Here is a 13,744-nt window from a genome sequence, read left to right on the forward strand (position 1 = left end):
GACAGTTCAGATGGAATCAGTAGTAGAAAGAAGCCCAAAACAGAATCAGCTGCCACGTTGGTTGGGGACTGCCAAGCTAAAGGGTGCCCCATGCTAGCCTCTGCCTTGATCAAGGGCTACAGGGAGGCATCACCCCCTTCCTGGGGATGGGTGGGCATTTTCTTTGGCTCATTTTTTGGATCGTTAACTTTACCCATTTGATGGGCACATTTCTTCATAAACGGGTGGGAAGAAGTTCAAGTTTTAAGAAGGAGAAAGCGAAACTGACAAGATACATCCATCCCTGCATAGAGATTTGAGGGCTGAGTTCTTAAAAGCCTGGGCTTGAATCTCCGTGTCTTTAGCTGTGTCTGTGGTACTGAGTTTGGGTTGCCCCCTCTTCTTTTCTGATAAGCAATCATCTTTTTATCAGCTATACACCGGGCAGGTACAACACGGCCCTTTCCATGCTGGGAATAGCTGTACCTATTGAATTTGGCCAGTGCAGACGGGCGCGAGATTTACTTCGTTTTAAGTAAGACTTTACCAAAATAGGTGGATTTTTTCATAAACACGACAGAAAGAACTTGAGATTGCAAATTTTAAAAAAGGGATGCAGAAGAAGGTGAAACATAGAAAGCTGCCTTATACTGCATCAGCCCCTCGGTCCATCTAGCCCAGTATTGTTGACACTGACTGGCAGCAGCAGTAGCTCCCCAGATTTTCAGGCAGGATTTTTTCTAGCACTACATGGAGAGGCCCAGGATTGAACCGGGGACCTTCTGCAGGCAAAACATGGCCTCCAATCTGCCTTACGGGCCTTTCCCTAAGAAGAAAGAAAGACTCCAGTCCTCATGGTTCTGAACAAGGCTGATTTAAATGGGAACCTGCCCTAGGCTGCATACAATCCTGGGGCCATCCAGCTCTGTTCTGTCTGCACTGACTGGCAGCGGCTTTTCAGGCAATTTTTCTAGCCCTACCTGGAGATGCCAAGGATTGAACCGGGGATCTTCTGCATGCAAAACATGGACCCTACCGCTGAGCTACGGCCTCTGTCATAAACCCCTTCCCTACTCACTGCCTCCCAGGAAGAACACGGAGGCAGAGGGGAGATCAGCCTGGCCCCATTCATCAGCCAAGGAATCCGCCACCACAGCAGGCTCTAACCGCCAATCGCCTGGAGTTAGCGGAGAGGAAGGGAAGGGCTTCCATCAACTTGGGGACTGCCAAGAGCTCCTGCATTGGATGGCTGCATGTTTAAAGGCAGGAGGAGCCTCACCTATCCAGAATCAGATGCTCCTATGGAGGCTGCAGTTTCCCGAATTTCCTTGCTTGCCGGCCGCTTACCTCCCCGTTCCTTTTCTATCCCGCCTATTTGATTGTGGACCCGAGTGCAGTGACTGTCATTGCCTTTTAAGAACCGCACAGCACTTCAGTAATTTTAGGCTCTTTGACAGAGGGGGTCAGTAAAAGGTAGATGCAGAGCAAGTGCACGGAGAGGTAATGGAGACATCTTTCTTGCACGCATCTAGGTGGGTTTTTTTTTATTTTAAGAACACATTTTTCAGAAGGAACGTGTGAATGGGCGGTGACCCAGAGTGAGAAAGGAAAAAGAGGTGGTGGGAAATGAGTAGGCCGGCTGGACCGGCGCTGGGGGAGAGGGGCCGTTGGAGCGAGAGAAAGGGGGAGGGAATAGTATTTTGCCTTCCGTAAAATAGGTTTCTGCGCATGCTGAAAACTGGCTTCGAAAGAGCCGTGTTATGGGTTGCCACTCAGGCCCCACTTCTGCCTTGTACTCAGTCTTTTGGAAAGGTTACTTGTCCTTTGAGACTAGCCATACGCACCCTGCCAGCCATTTTACGCTGGTGCCCAGGGCAGTTTCTCAAATTGCCCACAGACCCAAAAAGCCTGCCGACCCCAGATCTAGGCTAAACAGGCCACCATGGCCGTAAGATTTGTGAGCGAAACGCTGCTGCAAATTCCTTCCTGTAGAGAGAGATCAGGTAAGCCGTCTCCTAGGAGCACAGCCTTTTTGGTGGTGGTCCCTGAACTGTACAACACTCTCCCCCAGGAAGTATGTAGCTGTTCTTCCTTGATCTCCTTTCGTAGGCAAATGAAAACATTGCTATGTTGAGTTTTTGGGGACTAGTGGAGATGAAGTGTCGTTCCATACCTTTTCATCAGTTTAGTTCTATTGTTCTCATTTCATACGGGTCGTTTTCAGGTGAATTCCGCCCCCATCCCCACTACGAGTTGATCCAAAGAGGCAAACTATACGTAGCTGACACCAGTTTTGTAGCAGTGTGTTACACCAGTTAAGCATTGTGTGAATAACTTCCTTTCACTTCATCAAATTGAACTTTTGCTGCCCCTCCCCTCTTCGCTCCGCACCCCTCCCAGTTCTAAAATTGCGATGGAAGAGATGTTAGCCGTGCAATCTGAAGTTCTATGAACTTGCGTCACACACCAACCCCATGTCAATTTCTCCTAACTACGCTGGGCCAAGATCACCATGAAGACATGACTTTACCCAACAGGGTGTCCCCTCTTGAGGTGCTGGAACTACAACTCCCATCATGGCTCCTCCCCAGCCAGCACGGCCAATGGGAGTTGCAGGCCAAACGGTCTCCAGGGAACCAGGTTGAGGGAAAATGGTGTAGACAATACCCAAGCCATTTCCAGAAGAGTGTGTGTGTGCATGCATATCCAATAGACCCTTAACAAACCATGTTCAGTGAATCAGAAGTAACTACCCAAGGTTGTCTTCGTTTGGGAGGTGGCAGGTAAGAGGAAGAAAAGGAGGAAATCAAAACAGGGCTACTGTTTAGTGCACAGTGTCTATATTACATTCCGCCGACAGTTACAGAAATCTGTTCGCAAAAGCAACACAGTGTGGCAGTGGCCATAACAGCTCCATCTCCAGGACACTCCTCGATCCTAGCTGCCCTCCCCCCACCCCTCGGCCGCTGCCCTCCCACTGCAAGCCGGCAAAGGGCTGGAGAGCCTCTAGTATCAGCTACGCGGACAAGAAAACCCAGCACCCTCCCGGTGGAGTCTGGCACGTCGGACGTCACAAAGACAGCTTTGTTTCAGAGCGGGCCGGGGGAAGAGAATCCGGCGGCTCACAGGGTCACGCACGCCCCCAGCACACGGAGGATACTCGTTCCCGCCAGAGATGCACGCGGGGTGGCGAGACGCGGGAAACTTCGGCCGATGGGAGCAAAGGCAGGAGGGGGGGGGATGGAGAGAAGAGGGAGAATGGATTCCGCCCCCCTCCTAGAGAAAACAAAAAAATCCCCAAGAAAGCTGCAGGAAGAGCCACTAAGTGGAGCGTTGGAATCACAAGTGTTATCTGTATGCAAGAGAAGAAGGAGAAAACATCTGTTGAAGGAGGGTCTGAAACGAAGAAAGCAAAGTGCGGGGAGGAAGCAGGAGAGGAGAAGCAAGGAAAATGGAGAGGAGAAACTTTGCAAGGGGATACATTCCGGGTTTAGGGGCAGGGAAGTCGAGGGACCAGCGAATCGACCGTCAAAGCCACAAACCAAACCAACGCGAGGCTGAAAAGCAGCTGGTTATATCAAGCCAAAACAGGGTGGATTTCCCCCCTTTTTCTTTTCTTTAAAGAGGGTGCTACTTGAGCGATTCCCCCCGCATTTTGCAAACACTCCCGGCCGCGCCAAGCAGATCTCCTGTAATGCACACACCTGCGTGCGTGCACTCACACACACACACACACACTGCTTGGTTAGGAACACGCGCGGGCACACACAAGGACGCCGAGGGTGGCAGCTTTAGAAGAGGAAAGAAGCGATACGTCGTCCCACCAACCCATCCACGGGGGCCCGGCGAAGCGGAAATCCAGAGAAAATCAAAGGCAACCAAACGGGCAGCGAAAAAGTAGAAAAGAAAGAAAAAGAGGAGAGACTATAAGAGACTGGGGACTTCCCCAACCCAGACAGGTTGGACTACAACTCCTCTCAGCCCCAGGCAGCTGGGGTGAGTGGGAATCGTAGTCCAACCCATCTAAAGGCACCGCGTCAAGGAAAGCGGGACGGCAGAATCAAAGTCAACGCAGCTTGGCATCAGAGTCCCAAAGCGTTTTAGGGCGTGGAGGCTTTTTGCTGGCAGGGGAACTATGGGTTGCCCGGTGGAGCCACCTGAAACAGGAACCGAGAGGCACGGCTGCCGATTCAGGAAAGGGTCCGCCCCAGTTCAAAGGAAAGGCATTCGGCTGTTCATGCAGGCACGAACAGGGGGAGGAGGGGGGGAAGGGGGTGGCTCAGCAGCAACAGCCAGAGCCCAATTATGCCTTAAGCGGGGCTGGGGGCTCTCTTCTCGCCGTCAGTCTCCCGGTTTCCATGCCCAAGCGGTCTGTGCCGGTTGCCTTGTGCGCAGTCAGACTGCTGAACCACTGAGCTCAGCAGTGTCTGCTGCAGTTTCATAGCCGCTCTTATCCAGGAGAGCCCTTGGTTAGCTCAGCTTCCCAAGACCCTTTGCTTTGGAGGTGCCGGCCGCTAGATCCGGGACCTTGGGTCTGCAAAGGGTGGGCTCCACTCCTGAGATATGGCCCCTCTCCATCCCTTTGTGTCCCACCTGGCCAAAACTTAAGGGGGGGGCTTTTCTTGGACCGTGCCCAAACTACACGACACGGAGGCTTGTCTCCTCCATTCCAGCCGCTATTCCTCTTCCGGCAACTGTTGTATGACCTCGCCTCTGGCTTTCTAACTTTGATATTTTTTTGGGGGGGGGAGGATGCCGTGTGCTGGTCTGATGATGGTGAAAGCGCCTGGTCATTTTCACAATGGAAGGGTGGGGGTACAAACAGGGGGGGAATCGTAATCTGTCTGCATGGCCAGGCACAGGTTTGGAAGCCTGGCTCACAACTAGACCACACCAGCTTCGGCAGCTCAGTTCTGCCCCATGCATGAGTTAAGGTCGGCTTAATTTTCTTCCTGATTTTGCTAGCAGATGGCAGGAAGCTGGGGCAAATCACATGGGAAGCTGCCATCGTCAACAGAGGATCTTCAAGCAGTCTGCAGCCCTGAGGACTAGAAATGAGCTTTTATTCGAGCTCAGCTGGGCCCCAACTACCCTGTTTTGTGCTCCCACCCGAAGCATCCACCGAACCCCGAAGCGGCCCCAGCTTCTCATCCTGTTCGAACTTAACTTCCCGCCGGGCCGGAAGCCAACGCCACCTGCCCAACCAAGATCCCGGGAGTTCTGTGCACGCATTTGGTTTGGTTTTCAACCTTGCGAAAAGGGCACACGGGGCAGCGTTGTTGCCAAAGTACAACTCCAGGGTCTAGAGTTTGCCGGAAAGTCGCCTATTAGGAAGGGGGAAACGAACCACCGCGAGCGCACACACGCTTGTTAGTGAGAGCAAAACCGAAATCTGGCTGCACATGCAAAACACACGCTGGGATCTCCGCGTTATGTTAACGACTCTCCTTTGCATCGGTTAAGGTAGGCGAGGAATCCAGCTGACTCAGAGGCGGTCCTTGCATAGCCATCTAACCCAACCTTTGCGGAGTATTAGCTTCTACCAATCCTCCTCTCCGCCCAACCGCTTGGCACAGCACACAAGGCACACCGAAGCAGAGGCCGACAAACGGAAGCGTGCGCACACAGACACACACACACACACACACCCCACCAGCGCCACCCGGTTGCTCCAAGCACTGGTATTTACATGGAAGTCATGTCATTGAGGGCGTGGTCCAGTTCCTCGCTAATGGCTTTGTACTTCAGTTTCTGGGCATACAGCTCATCTAAACAAAAGGGGGGACCAGGAAGGCAGTCCGGCGTCAGGAGCAGGAGACGTCAGGGATGGAAAAGGGAGGAAAGAACGAGGTCAGATACACATGGCTCAGGATCAAAGCTTCAACCGCGGGGAAACGCCGAACCAATTCCATTCGCCCACCAGTTTTGAAGAGGACGGGAAGGGGGCATCCTTGGAGATGCTAGCATCCACTGCGGCTAGAAAAATCACACAAGTCCCACTCCCACTAGGGATTTTGATCGGCTGCATTTCGTTAATAGAAGGATACGAACAGCCACTTTGACCCAGAACTTTAAAACTCTGCAACACGCAAGAACAATTTCTGCCCTCTTTGGCTTGCATTTGGCAGTCGGAAAGGACGGAGATGCAATTTTTTGAGGGGAAAAAACCCACAATGTTTCGAAAATTCAGCCACATCTTGCAATCCAGATTTCAAAACTGGACAAAGGAGACCTCAACTGCTAAAAATATATATATTGTATAACAGAAAGGAAGAAGCATTCCAGGATTCCACTAAGGTAAAGATATACACTTGCATCCTGAGTCAAAGAAGTACATAGAAGGAAAGCTTCCCAGGTGTCCTCCTTCCACAAATCCCCCACACTCCATCCCTGAGGAAGCCCTTCAACACTCCAGAAAGTTTTTTGGGTGTGTGTAGATGATCACAGATGGTTGCATGAGAGAGAAGGGGATGGGAGGGGGACAGGAATTCCTTCCAAGAACTTCTGTAGGTTAACTTCTTTTAGGATCCAAAGTCACTGATGTCACGGTTTCGAGTTTAAAAGCCGCTCTACTTGCAGCTCAGTAGTTGAAATGCCTCTTGACATTTCAGATTTAAGACTTGTAGATTCTCTCCCCCTGCCAACCCCACCCCATCGGTTATTCAAATACGTCTCGAAGAAGGACATCTTGTTTCTCCGGAATATGTAAAGGGCTAGCAGCCTTTAGCAGGCAAGAGCCCTCAGCGACAAGGCCGCACCCAGCAAACTCCTAACAGACGCAGGAGCGTGAGAAACTGGGCGGGTTAAAATCCTCCCCTCCAGAAGCCGGTGTGGAGCGCTGGAATGTTCTCCTCAGGTTCTCTGGAGCTGCTGAGGGACTCCTAGATGGGGCTGGGCCCGCCATGAACCAACATATTTACGTTCCCCTTATCAGCAACCTACTCACTGTCCGGAGAAATTTGGCTTGCACTTTCAAAGCCAGGTTTCGCGACTCTAGGGAATCCCAGGCTACATTTCAGACGCTAGTAAGAATTACAGTTTTGCCTCAGGGCTACTGAGGAGTGGGACGGATGGCCAGTCGCTCCCCTATACTGCCATCCTGAGACGCTGCACAAAGCACGTCGCCTAGCAGCACCCGCAGCTCAGCCACGATTCTTCAAAATTCAAGACTGGCCAAGCTGACTCAGAAAGGCACCTTGCAAAAGCACCATGAAATTTCACTTGGCTTTGCCATTTCGGTACAGCGAGTCCAGCTACTTGATTTACGGTATCACCGCCAGTTTTTCTGTTTTGTTTTTACAAAAGGTGGCCCTTTTAAACTTCCGTTCCTTTAAGCCAAAGGACGGTGGCTGATTGCGCGATGCAAAAAAGAAGAAGTGTGATTATACCAATCAGTCTTGCATGTCGTGCAAGAGAGCCGATCTGAGAAGAACTGAAATAAAAACTAAACTCTGGCGAAAGTTCTCTTTTGCCTTCAAGAGGTACAAACCACTGGAAAGGCGGGAGATGGACCAGAGCACACAAAACAATCCACCCGCCCCAGGCTATTTTCGTTCACACTACATTATGGAGAGATACACACACACACACACACACACACACACACACACCTATTCTGTTTTAGAAGCCAACAGGGCTCCTATAAATGGGGTCAGAACGACTTCAGCTGCTCACGCAATCACCATGCCAATCAGGAGAGACATCGAAAACATAAATTATAATCCTAAGAATGTAAGAAGAGTCATGCCGGATCAGACTGAAGGCCTCTCTAGTCCAGTGTTCTGTTGTTCCCAGAGCGGTCAACCTGTTGCTCCAATGGGAAGCAATTGGAGGGCGTGAATGCAGGGCATGTGGCAGGGCGTGAATGCCACAGCACTCTGACGCCCATGCTCCCCAGCAACCGATACTGAGAAATGTGCTGTATCTGATATTGAAGGTAATATGTAATCATCCTGAAATGCTGCCTGCCGGTACCAAGGTAACACACATACACACACACCAGTTTGAACCTACCTTCCAAATCATCAATGGTCTTCTCCAGTTTGGCTACTGATCTCTCGGCAAACTCGGCACGGGTCTCAGCCTGTGACGGGAAGGAGATGCATCGTCAGGCAAGAACGGAGGTGAAGCCCATTACGGGCAAACGCAATGCCCCGTTCCTGGCGGGGAAAAACCCTCTGTGGGATTCCAGAGGGACTTTTAAGCCAGGCCAGGTGGAAGGTAGATTAGGATATACTGGTACATCTCCGGGGCATTTCCAATACATCAGTTCTGATGGTTAGACGTCTTCTCAAGTCTAATCTCTTTCACACAGGCTTTGCCTGAAGTGCGCCCCAGACAGCTACGGTCTGCAGCACCCAGCAGCGTGTGTTGCTTTACAGCTTATAACTGTGCTTTATTGTTGTTTCGCTGGCATGACATTGCCGGTTTACCGGTATGAGAGTTTTGTGGAAAGTGGCCTATAAACCTTGATTGGTTGACTGATTCTAATCAATCCATCAGATTTATGTACTTTAAATAATTTATATAATTAATTTCTGCAAGAGTTTTGGCACTTGCACCCCTCAGTCAGATTTATATACTTTAATTTACAAAATTAATTCATATCAGGAAGGGTTTTGGCTCGTCCATCCTTAAGTTAGACTGCTCAAATGAAGTGAATTGGGGATGGGGGGAGAATCAGGAGCCAAATGTTGCATGAAAGGATGGAGCCCAGTACTGGTTCTGAAAATACATTCCTAGACCAAGAATGCACTTGGAGGCAAGCCAGTCTTGAGTTCTAGGCATCAATATGCTCCTCTGAGCCACCTGAACCCGGCTCAAGCAGACGGGCCTCTGGACTTCAGTACACAACCGAGGAGAACCCACAAGCTCCGTCTGCCCATCCCTACTTTAACTCGTCACGTATTTCCGGCTTATCCCTGGGCTCTCGCACAACACACGCTTTCCACGGTGCCGGCCTACCCGCTCACCAGCCACCACGTTCGCCACTCACCTCCTTGAGTTTGTCGGTCAAGATCTTGATCTCCTCTTCATACTTGTCCTCTTTTTGAGAGTACTGGAGGGAGAGAAGACACACTTAGGGACCAACTGTAACAGACCCTTCCACCACCCTGCGGTAACGGCCAAATGTGGCTGACATCATCTCACTGTGGGAATGCTTCAAAGTCAGCCTTGCCTAATCCAGGGCCCTCCAGATGTTTTAGACTACAGTTCCCATCAGCCCCAACCAACATGGCCAAGAGCCAGAAATTCTGGGAGCTGCAGCCAAAAACGCCTCCTCCCTGACACAGTTCGTTCACGGCAACCCTCCAAGGATCTGCCCTGGGTAGCCCCACCCCACTTAGGCCAGGCAGATGGCTTCGATGGCAGCACTCAGGGCTATAGAAAGGCCACCCGAGACATTCACCCTATGCCTGCTCTCTTTCAGCAGCACAAGCGTGACGTTTTAATGGGAATATTTGCTATGGGTGGCAGAGGGTCCTTCCATTGCCCTTTGAACTTTTAAGCAGGCACCAGGAGTTGGATCTAGTTATTTCAAGGGTTTTCCTGCGGCTGTCATTCTGATACACGCAACATTTTACTGGTGCCGGCTGCCTCGGACCAAAACACAGAAGATGAATGGCCACCTGGCTGTGAGCTCCCAAGTTCGTTTCAGGGGATACTAAGCGAGCACAAACACACCCGGAGCCATCTGCCCTGACTACTGCCGACCATCAGTTGAGAGAGACGGGCAGTTCAGGGCCCACCCAGGACACCGCCTCCCCCAGGAGACTTTACCGTGCCTCGTGGATGAGGGTTTAGTGGCGTAAAAATACCTAGGCCATCCTCCCCACACCTGGTGTCTTTGCAGTTGTTTTGGCCTTCAACTCCCATCCGCTCCAGCCAAGGGAGCCAGTGGTCAGGAACACTGGGAAACGTCCAAAACAGCTGGAGGCCCCCAGGCTGGGAAGGTTGTGCTGGAGGGTTTTATGCTGTTTGTTTGGAGGCAGCAGATCAAGAAATGTATCTGGTAACACCGCAGCAGTGAAAGTTGGGGTGATGGTGGTGATGGAGTCAAACCAAACAGAGCCAGACTTCAAGAAAGCGCTTGCTTTCCGCAAAGCAGAGTTTGACTTCTGGAATTCACTGCCACAAGGCGGCAACGGTTTAAACGGCTTTTTAACACGAGAGGTGGGAGACTAGAGCTCCCCAAATTTCAGTCCCCCTCGACACTGCGGGACTATAACACTCATCACCCCCAGCCAAGGGTCAGGGATGGTGGGATTTGTAGTCCAACTTCTGGGGGAGCCGAGGCTGAATTAGAAACGGGGAAAGACGAGAGGCCCTGTTAGCGGCCATTACTCGGGAGAGCGAAGAAATGAATATTTCTGAATTGTAGTTGCTGGGCCACAAAGGAAGACAAGTGGAGGGAGCTGTTGTCTGGACGCCCCGGGGGCTTGTGGCCTCAACTTCTGGCTAGTCGCTGTGGGAGACAGGATCCTGGACTCAAAGACAGACCTCTGGTCTGATCCAGCAAAAGCCTTTACAGTCTGCCTCAGCCATGGCGGCACCTCCCATTGGCAGTGCTGTTCGCCGCCATAAAAAGGCTAACCAGGGTTGGAAACCAGGGCTAAGAGGAGGCCTTCTGTTACCTCTGCACAGGGCCGAACACATAAACTCTTGCCATCAGGGCTGGCCCAAGACACTTTGCTGCCTGAGGCGGAGCAGCAAACGGTGCCCCTGAGCCACCCCAGGCAAGGAGTGTGGGACGCGAAGGCAGGCGTGTTATTTGGGCCCATGAAGCAGCCCCTTCCCCTCATCTCTAACAGTGAAAATACAGTATTAAGTAACAGAACCACTAACAATCTGCTGCCCTTTTGAACCTGCTGCCTCACTCTGCCTCATGGCAGGGCCAGCCATCTTCATGGTCGTTTATGAAGTTACACCAGACAGCACCAAAGCAGATCCTGTGCCGCCCGAGGCTACCCTCCAGCCACAAGGGGTGGGGTGGGGTGGGGTGGGGTGGGGTGGGGGAAGAGAGCCACCCTACCTTCTCAGCCTGGGCCTCAAGGGACTTGAGATTGTTGGTGACATTCTTCAACTCCTCTTCCAGCTCTGAGCATTTACTGCCAAGTGTTTGCAGGGGAGGGAAAAGCCATCAAGGGGAAAACGGACGGGGAAAGGAGGGTGAAAGAGGACAGGAGAGAGAAAGAGAGAAGAGTGAATCCTCGGATCAGAGAGGCTCCAGGAGGTGGGGCCTGCAAGGCCAGCAACGGCTTCCCATCCGCAGACGAGGAAGCGCCTGCAGGACCCAGGCAACCGGCACCTGCCAAACGCCAACCAGCACCTTGCAGACCCTGCAGTCGGACAGCGCAAGGACCCCTCCTCGTTGAGGCCGTGACGCAGCGCTTGGACATTTTAGAAGCAGCCCGGGCTACCGGCAACCAGGTGCCTTTCAGGCGTTTTGGACTACAACGCTCATCATCCCCGACCGTTGGCCATGCTGGCTAGGGCGGCCGTGGGTCCAAAATACCCAAGAGCCACCTGCTTGCCTGTCCATGGGGACCTCAGGAGCCCATTTTTCAGGCATCTTTTTGTTTTTAATGGCTCGGGAGGCAGGGTTTACGTGACAGGACCACCATGAACCGATTACTTATGTCAGGGGTGTGTGTGAAATGTTCCATTGGGGGCCACGTCCCAGTAGTGGGAAAAGCCCCCACCCCCAGCTGTCTGCCTGGGGAAGGCAGATCACTCCTGCCAGCCGCCAACCTATTCCTTGCAGAGGGCTTTCGAAACTAAGCCAGGGCAAAATCCCAAACCTCTTGAACTCTTGAAAATAGGGGTGGGCCACTTGGGAGTCTTGGCCTGCGATTCCCCCATTAGCCCCAGCCAGCACAGCCAATGTTGAGGGATGATGGGAGTTGTGGTCCTCCAAGTGTTTTAGCCTACAAGTTGCCCAGGCCCCTGCTTCAAAACTACTAGTTTTACCAAAATGCCCTTTTAAACAAGTTGCAGGAGGTTTTCAATTGCTGGGTGTGTGTTTTTTTAAACTCTGTGCATCACCCTGAAGGGACTGAAGCACTTATGTGCTGAAAGATGGGATATACCTTTTTCAAGCAACACTAGATCAGGGTTTTGTGAGGGCTCACGCAGAAGCCCACCTGATCTCAGAGTTCCTTTGCAGCACAATCCTATGCCTGTTTCCTCAGAAGTCAATCCTACTGAAACAGAGTAGGCTATCCATGGCTACTAGCCCTGATGGCTACGTACCACCTCCAGGATCAGAGGCACTCTCTCTATATACGTCAGTTGGTGGTGGAACAACCCGTGGTTCCCTGGCCGATGGCTGGTTGGTCGCTGTGTGAACGGAGTGCTGGACTAGACAGACCCTTGGTCAGATCCAGCAGGGCTCTTATGCTCCTTAAACCACCACAAAGGTGTGTGATGGGAAGACAGCAGGGCCCATAATTCTCCTTGCACTGACCATCACCAATAACTTACTGGCAGGTGTGTGCGCGTGTGTTGTGCATTAAACGTTATCTTTCCTTTGATCCCCGGTCTGTTTAGTTTGTTCTGGACTGGATGAGCTCCGCAAAGTCCCGCATTGGAAGGGAAGTTGTCGTGACGTGCTGTTGATTTGCAACTCCACCTAGAACAGGGCGTCATGCACCAAAGGTTCTACCCACGCACAGCAGTCACTGCAGCGGAGCTCCTGGCAAAACTGAGGTCAAGTCGGAAACCGCGCTCCCAAGCGGCGGCGATGGTGCCAGAAGTAACTGCTTTGAAGGCCTCTCAAGCCCAGTGCCGGGCTTTTGGCGTTAACTCATCCAACTGGGGAAAGAGCTCCCCAGCGAAGGCAAGGTTGGAAGGGGTCCATCACGCAGCGATTCCTGCCTTCAGAGAGATCCTGGCACACTAAGGGCAAATAAATCAGGAGCCTCCGCCCCCAGGTTTTAGACGCTGTCCCGACTACAGAGTCTACAAGAGCTGCAGCGACGGCCCAAGAGATCGGAGCCGCCTGGGCCCGGCCCCGCACAGAATCCATTTGGCCCGGCGGCCATTTTGGAGGAAGCGGTTTCGCCAAGCAGCAAAAGCCGCCTGCTCGGCGGAGAGTAAAGCAAGCGAGTCGGAAGTCAGCGAGAGTAGAACAAGTGGAGCGCTTTGAGGCAGCGAGAGAAGGGGGGGTGGAGAGACAGGAATTAAAAGTATGGTTGCTCAAGGAGAGGGGGGGGGCAGGGTTAGTACCTTTTCTTCAGCCTGAGAAAGGAACTTCAAGTTTTGGTCCATCAACCGGATCTGCTCGTCCAGCTCCCGGCCACGGCTGTTAGGGGCGGCCGCGTTCGCAGGCACGGGTTGGGCGGGGTTGGGGGGCCCGAAAGGAGCAGCAGCGACAACAACAACAAGACACAAAGCGGAGCCATTTGGGGGGGGGAAGAAGAGGAGGGAGAAACAAAACAAAACAAAAAAGTCTGTCACAACACGCATGCTTGGTGGGGGGAGAGGATGGAAGACATTTTATGAGGGGAGGCGTCAGGAGCACAGCTCCTACAGGCGGCATGCCACGCAGGAGTTGGAGGAACCCGTTACACAAGGCCCGGAAGCGTGACGGTGAAGAGCGTGAGGCGCGGTCCAGCCCTCGGAAAACGTCTCTCGGCCACAGCCTTTCCCATCCCGGTGCATTCCAGACTTGTCGGACTACGCTGCCGTCATCCCCAGCAGCTGGGGATGAGGGGAGTGCAGTCCGACACATCTGGAGGGCACCGGGATGGGAAAGGCTGCTCGC

The 13,744-nt window shown here is 52.4% G+C and overlaps 2 protein-coding genes across 9 annotated transcripts in view; one reads left to right on the forward strand and one right to left on the reverse strand.

The window, feature by feature from the left end:
* The window catches only part of LOC134412125 (protein S100-A13-like), a 344,998-nt gene that overhangs the window by 285,615 nt on the left and 45,639 nt on the right, over positions 1-13,744 (forward strand). The window lies entirely within an intron of this gene.
* The window catches only part of TPM3 (tropomyosin 3), a 55,430-nt gene that overhangs the window by 6,393 nt on the left and 35,293 nt on the right, over positions 1-13,744 (reverse strand). For 2 of the 8 annotated variants that reach the window (XM_063145916.1, XM_063145920.1), the window contains 3 exons: positions 11,012-11,087; positions 8,975-9,037; positions 7,993-8,062 (listed from right to left, as the gene is read on the reverse strand). In XM_063145916.1, coding sequence (XP_063001986.1) covers positions 7,993-8,062; positions 8,975-9,037; positions 11,012-11,087 — 209 coding nt within the window. Of the gene's footprint in view, positions 1-3,187; positions 3,332-5,668; positions 5,748-7,992; positions 8,063-8,974; positions 9,038-11,011; positions 11,088-13,206; positions 13,283-13,744 lie in introns of those variants that run through there. The other 6 variants (XM_063145918.1, XM_063145922.1, XM_063145921.1 and 3 more) reach the window with 5 other exon arrangements.

The sequence above is a fragment of the Elgaria multicarinata genome, chromosome 21, assembly GCF_023053635.1.
Source record: "Elgaria multicarinata webbii isolate HBS135686 ecotype San Diego chromosome 21, rElgMul1.1.pri, whole genome shotgun sequence".
In the NCBI taxonomy this organism is placed as follows: domain Eukaryota; kingdom Metazoa; phylum Chordata; class Lepidosauria; order Squamata; family Anguidae; genus Elgaria; species Elgaria multicarinata.